General features: G+C 36.5%; 1 protein-coding gene across 1 annotated transcript; it reads right to left on the bottom strand.

Annotated features, from left to right (window-relative positions):
- Positions 1 to 431: 431 nt before the first annotated feature.
- On the bottom strand, positions 432 to 7013 carry Pbp49 (proximal sequence element A Pbp49). Its single transcript, XM_073082007.1, has 6 exons — positions 5984 to 7013; positions 5100 to 5322; positions 4087 to 4233; positions 3193 to 3345; positions 2362 to 2547; positions 432 to 1754 (listed from the first exon to the last, which is right to left on the bottom strand). The coding sequence occupies exons 1-6, from the start codon at positions 6841 to 6843 to the stop codon at positions 1368 to 1370; spliced, it is 1956 nt and encodes a 651-aa protein (XP_072938108.1). The 5' UTR covers positions 6844 to 7013; the 3' UTR covers positions 432 to 1367.
- Positions 7014 to 7394: the final 381 nt, after the last annotated feature.

The raw sequence follows: 7394 nt of genomic DNA, 5'->3' as shown, positions 1-7394 counted from the left end.
GATTGTTCAAATTCGGAGACAAAACTGACAAACTGACACCATATTTCTTCCTAATAACAAGTATTAGGCATTACTGTATTCTAGTTTAAAGATTGTGGCTCAGGGGTAGCAAAGCATTTGTAGAATTAAAAGGTAAAAGAACTTCGTAATTCTAATAATAAATAACACACTTTATTTGGTATAAATTCTAATAGATATTTACAACTATAATACAATAATGATAACTATAATTAACTACAATTTGTGCGTTAAAATTACATAGACATACATATCATACAAGTATACAAAGCGTAATATTTATTAGTTGTGTTTACAACGTAGGAACTATTAATTAATGAGTACATTTTTGCCACACATATTACAATAGAATCACGATTGCAATTAAAATAATTACTGACAGTTCAATAATCTTATTATTTTTAACCGCGAGAACCATGTACAAAAGATGTTTTTGGATCACTATTTAAGGACCTAAGGAATGTATGAACACTAACTAATTCTATATTCTCGCCATCACACGGTATCTATCTACTAAAACACAAATGAGATCCTATATTTCATACAACAATTTAGAAAGACCCATAAAAATAATGCAATAAAAGTGTAAACGAACATAACTTTATAATTATGCATATTATGTCATGCATTGTATAAAAATATTATACTTTTTTAAGTAAAATACCATGATTGCCTTATATATAATGACGATACTGCATACACCCCGACAAACTTATCCATGTGCGGCGATATTCGGAAACACATATACCTACTCTCTTATAAACATACCTATGGTCATTTGCACACTATCACCAAAATTTTCAATTTAGACAAGTAATAAGTGTTTCCTTTACATGTTAAGTTAATGATAATTATGTACTAAGTAGATCTCATGTAAAATTTTCAATAAAATACAAATTTTTACATAAAAGGGCATACAATTTATGTAAAAATTTGATAATTTTACGCATTTCATTTTTCCGCTTTGTAGTTTTGATATTCTAGCAACAGTACAACAACATTAAGATCTTTTTTTTAATATTTAACCTAACGATAAGACAAACGGGCTACCTGATGGAATGCAGTCACCGTCGCCTATGGACATTTGCAACACCAGAGGAGTCGCCAATGCATCGCCGGCTTTGAAGGAGTTATTTTTACACCCCTCTTGAAGAGCCCCATGTCATAGTCCTGACACCTAGGGAATACCTAAGGAGGAAGTAGTGAATACCTCAAGGATCTAGTGGCAGTTTTACCACACACACAGATAAGCTTGTCGATTTGTATAGTACTCTATCTTTACTATTGTTTTGCAATGCCCACCTTTCTTATCAAATCACACAAAAAGTCACATCCCTGGTAATTAAATATTATTTTTCTTCTCCATCCTCATCACCATTCACTTCCTCATACTCGTCATCCTCGTCAGTATAACCGTTGGTCGGCTTCAAGAAGTTGACCGCATTCCCTCTGTACGAGTAAGCTTTGAAGTCACCTATCTTCTTCCCGTCCTTGTCGTAGAGGTAAAGCTTGAAACATGTGTCACAGAAGAAGGCAGGATCGAAGGGCACTCGGGTGCAACCCACTACGATCCACTTAGCACCGAACTCCGCACATGTCGTGCAGTAGACTGACTGGTTCTGTGAGATAGCGGTGTGGCATGGGTAAGAAGACAGTTGCAGTGGGTCCGATGGGCCTAGTAACCGTACTTCTGAGAATGTGAATAGGTGCTCGCATTTCCCTTGGTGCATGTATACCTGCAATATATTTTCGATCAAAAAATATTTTTATGTTATATTTTTTTTTTATATTACAAAAGTAATAAATGAACATGCAATGCATCTGCATGGTAAGTGGTTACTTATATATGGATGCGCTACCTATGGATTATTGTAATTAAATCGGAATAAACCTATAGAATCCTTCTCTATGAACATTGTCACTTCTGAGGGTTGAGATGGTTACCTTATATGTAATTCAACTGGGATTTACCTTTTCGGAAATAGATGTGGCAGATATACTTCCTTAGTCGAACTATAATGATTTTACCACTTTATAAGTATCACATGAGGTCGGTCACATCTGCCTTTTGCCTACTCTTTAAGGCTATATTGGAATTTTGGGGTATCTTCTATTTTTGCTTAATAATATCATTGTTAAGTGTATTTGGCTTCGAAGGGTTACTAAGAAAGACACACATATCACAAGCGTTTTAACTTAGTCCTTAGGTAGCAACGCATTTGTGGCCAACCTCAGGAAGAAACCCAATGTTTTCGGCGTTTGATTACACATGTCCACGGGCAGTAGCCACTAACCATCAGGTTAACAACTTGCTTATTCATTTCATGAATCCCACACACCAACCTCAGGATGCCCCAGCCTCAGCACGATGGTATCCAGGCGCGTAGAAGCGAGATCCTTAACAGGGAAGGTGCCGAGGCGGCGGCGGCGCGCCCAGTCGCGGATGGCGGCGGACTGGTCCGTGCAGCCGCGCCGCCGGTCCACGTAGAACACGTTGTTGATGAACAGGAACCCCGACGGGAACACGCGCTGGAACACACATGAAAGTCTTGTGTCATATAGTGCCATCCTTAGAAGTCGACGGGAACACGCGCTGGAACTCACAGGAGCCTTGTGTAACAACATGCACATAATGCCATCCTTATCAATCGGTTACATGGAGAGAAACGGTATTTCTAATATAGATATCCTTACTAGTCACACAAAGTAAAAGAGGTATTTATTTATTTTATTTTCAGATATAATTATTTAAATTTCAATTGCGTTTATGAATATAAACTTAAACATAAATGTAAAGTAAATACTAGTTATTGTGTGCCCACTTGTGACAGGAAAATAGAGAAACATTTGTATTCAATTAATCTGATAAGATCAGATTGATCTGATAAGATCTGAATTGATTTGATTTTTTTCTATTATTTATAACACCAATACGCATTATTGATAGTATGATTGGTTTGCAAAATTTAATTTTTTATAGACTTTTTAAAATCTATCTCCAGTCGCGAACCGGTCTCTACTATAATTCCAACCATTAGCTTGCATTCAAGCTACCAAAGCTAAACTAACAAATGAAAAACAAGCCTTTTAGATGCTTCGACCCACAAGCTTGGCTACCTCACACATCTTTCATATAAAGTTAACTAATAAGGTTAAAATGAAGGTACAAAATACCTTAGCGGACTCAGTGATGAATATATCGGGGTCGTCGGACATGTCGATGCGCATGCCGATGTCGTTGGCGCAGCCGATGCGGTCGCGCAGCGCCGACAGCCGGTGCCGGCCCAGCAGCACCACGTCGTTGTTGAACACCGAGTGACGGGTGGTCTGGGAAACGTCACATAGTTCAGGACACAGTAGTTGGAAGGTAGTAGAACGCTTTGCGATTCGACTCCGACAGCACCACCGCCACACCTATTTCTGCCTCATAACAGCAGTGTTGAGCGCTGCTGTGTTCTGGTTTGAAAGGTGTGATAAGGGAGACATACTTTTCCGAGGCGTTCCAGCTTAGTCTTTAGGGGTAGCGGCGCATCTGTAGCCGACCTCAGGTAGGAATATACTGATCCTATCTGGGGTTGATTACATATGTTCATGGGCGGCAGTAGCTGGCGGCGTTAATGGCTGGCGTTTACCATCAGGTGGACTGCATGCTTGTCTGCTACTCCTATATTATAAAAAAAAGTAGTAGTTGTAATGCCAGATTTACATTTTTTATAATACTTTTTACATATTGCAAGTGTTTACATATTCGTAACCTCGTCAATACTCAGAGAGTATGGAAAACTTGACAAAACATAAGTTATGCACAGCGCTCATGTACCCACACTTCGAATTAATAGAACGTTCCAGAATCGTTATTTGTTTTCTCAATGGTAAATTATTGATTATTTCTAGACATTAGGAGTCACTTAACCTTCTAATAGTCTCCCACAAATGAAAAAAAAAAAGGGTCGTCACTTCAATTATTACTGTTTAATAATAAATGTAAACAAATCGAGATGCTAACCAAAATATTTGGTACTGTGAGGATCGTTACAATCAATAAATAATGAAAAGTAACCCCAGTACCTTTGCAGTCTTAGTCCCATATGAATAGGGCCGGTAGAAACGCACTCTGAATATTAAGTCGCGGCCCGGCTCCAAAGGACCCTCCATTGCCTCTTCCACTACATTACTTGATTTCATATCACAGGCATTACTGGACTGGTCATCATCCTAAAAAAAAAATACATTAAAACTTATTAAAAACCACCTTCTTTCGAATGCTTGCTAGATAACCCTTTCATTTAATCCTTGTATTATGAAGATGGCTGCAATCTTAAGTTGTGCTATGTATATTTAATATGTTATATATGTTTAGCGATAATTTTGACCTATCGATTTGACTCAAGCAGTGATAACCTAGTGATAGTGAAGCATTTCATTTAAGCAGTGATAGCCTAGTGGTTAAAAAACTCGCCCCCTCGATCGAGGGATCCACAAGGTTCAAATCCCAGGCACGCACCTCTGATTTTTCAAAGTTATGTGTGTATTGGAAATTGATTATCACTTGCTAAATGGTGAAGGAAAACATCGTGAGGAAACCTGCATACCTAAGACATTTATAAAAAAAAAATCACAAAAGTATGTGAAGTCTACCAATACGCACTTGGCCAGCGCAGTGGACTATGGCCTAATCCTTTTCATTCTGAGAGGAGACCCGTGCCCAGCTGTGGGACATTAATGGGTTGATGATGATCGCTTTGACCCTGATGTACGTATGAAGAGGCAGGTTAAATAAAAGCTTGTAAAAATAATTTACTTAAAAGCTATAGAAACATATTAATTTGCAAAATTAAGTATAAATCTACCAATAACCTATCAAGAACCTCATAAAACATTAAGTTTTCTGTTATTAACTTGTAGTTGATAGTAAGATTCTCATAAAATTGAGAAATAATCAAATTTATAATTACAATATTCACATAAAACTTCAATAAATAACCAGTCAACATTCAAAAGAGTTGAATATGAATAAATTCTGAATAAATGCACTTTGTATTAAAATTAAATACATAAAGAATATTAGAATATCTGAGTACCTCTTGTGTTAAAGGCAGCAATCTTAGCCCTCTGTACTTTAATTTCCTCGGGTAATGGTTTAGTCTGTCCTTTTCCATGCGCAACTTTAATTTTTTCACTATGCATAGACTCCCACCAGGGCCATTGTCCTCCGGGGGTTTCCTTAGGTCAGCAGGTAGGGACCCATGAGAGGGAAAGTTGTATGTCACTGCTAATTCTTTACCAGTCTTCAAGTATTCGGGACTGAAAAGTACAGATATAAAATTAAACATAAATGTAAAGTAAATATTCATTTCAGATGTTTATCATTTTTATCAAATAGAAGTTAAAATGTGCAGTCCATCTGACGACAAGTAGCCACTGCCTCCCATGGACAGTTAATCCCAAATAGGACTAAAAGCCTACCCAAGGTCTGTTACAGATGCATTACTATGATGAAGAACTAAGTTGGAATACCTTGAAAAGATTTTAATTCTTTACAAAACCTTTCAAACATTCAAGCAGGGCCTAATATTGCTGTTATGAAACAGAGATACATGTGGTATTTCTGCTAATGAAGTCGATCTACCATTCTACCATTTTTAATTGTCATAACTGATTGTAGACTGGGATTTACCTATGATACTTTATACATTACACAAAACACCATTTCTTTTAATCAACCTTCTGTACTAAGTCCTCAAATATATGACAATAAAAGACTATCTGAGACATTTATAGAAATATTATAATGATATGATGTGTAACTATTATTAAGAACTAAAAAAACATTTTGTACCAGGGCAGTGGTTTACTAGTAATACTACACAGAAATTCTATGTATTTTAAAAATTTGAGAAATTAGAAAAATTTTAAAGGATTAAAGAGATACTTATAAGTAATAGTAAAACAAAACAATGGTTACCTGCAGAAATTCTCCAACCTTTTAAACTCATCATCATTGATACCATAACCAACATAGTCTCTTATTTTCTGTCTGTAGAATTTACCAAGACCAGCCTTGGTTTCAGGTTTCCCATGCACAGGTAGTGCCTTGAACGCTTCCGGAAGATTCCTTGTGATTAACGGCGGGGTCACAATATTACCTTTCACAAAATATATTTTTGGGCCCGTGTCAGGTGCATACAGCTCCACCTTCCCATGTTTATTATCTTTGTATGTCGGTGGCTTCACTATTGTGACAGGTTCTTCAACAGGTTCAATCTTTTCACTATCACCAATCGATGTTTTCTTGCGTAAATACTCCAATATTACAGCTCTTCCATCCTTGGTAGTTGGAGATTTTATTGAACTATCTTTCAAACTTTCACTGTCACTAGCAGTTGCTATGCTTAGCTCTTCAAGCACAGATTTTAAAGCCGCCGAATTTACGGGTTTTGATGTTTCAGGAAATGAGCTGTTTGTATTATCCACACTAACATCCAAGCTGCTTAACCTATCGATCGAAACCTCCACAGACATAGCTTTATATTTTTTTAACTGTTCATTTTGAATAGAGTAATCTTCTTCTCTTGTACTTTGACTTGTCTCCACAAAGTCATCCCCTAAGCATGCACTGGACAAAGATATGTGATCTTCACTTTGTCTTCTTATTACTAATTTGCCATTACTTTCGTAAACCATCTTAGAGATGTTTTTACGAAGATCTGAGTTACTTTCGTCCATATCCATACTCTCGTCTTCATCTAATTCTCTCAATAAAATAACTTGTACATTTTGATCAGGGGCATGACCGATTGTAACTGCTTCGTCCGCTTCCTCCATCGTGTTAAAAATGTTTAAGTCGTAAATTTACGTACCAAGGTAATTGAAGAGTCGCGAATTATTTGAAGACTTAAGAATACTCTTTGAAAACTCTTTTTCAAATCTTTTATTTTCAAATTAAATGAGCAATCAGTTCACCTTCATATAGGGATGCTCACAGCTCGATCATATCCAGTCCAGTAATTCAACAATGTATAACGTAATTCGTATCGATTCGGATCGATACAAACGGATACGATCTAGATGATTCTTTCGCTATCCTCTTTAGATTTAATCTAAACATCTTATACAAAGTAACACATTTTACGACGGTCTTTACCTATATATTTGACAAATAATGTGTACTTTGTTTATATTTACATAGGTAAGTAACCTACATAAACAAATGTTGGTAATGTAGCCAACCCTTGTTTGGTATCATACCACCAACTTGGTATCTTTTCAGATTCAAAGGATGATCTAATTCATCTAATAACACTTATAGTTGTAGTAACTTATGTCTCATCCGCACGTTTCTTTTCATTGGCCTATCATATGATGTAATTTATCCA

Source organism: Epargyreus clarus, unplaced genomic scaffold (assembly GCF_041222505.1).
Source record: "Epargyreus clarus isolate Ecla_fem2 unplaced genomic scaffold, WU_Ecla_fem_2.2 ptg000017l, whole genome shotgun sequence".
In the NCBI taxonomy this organism is placed as follows: Eukaryota; Metazoa; Arthropoda; class Insecta; order Lepidoptera; family Hesperiidae; genus Epargyreus; species Epargyreus clarus.
Note: the sequence above shows the minus strand (reverse complement) of the source record. Positions and strands in the feature narration are given on the sequence as shown.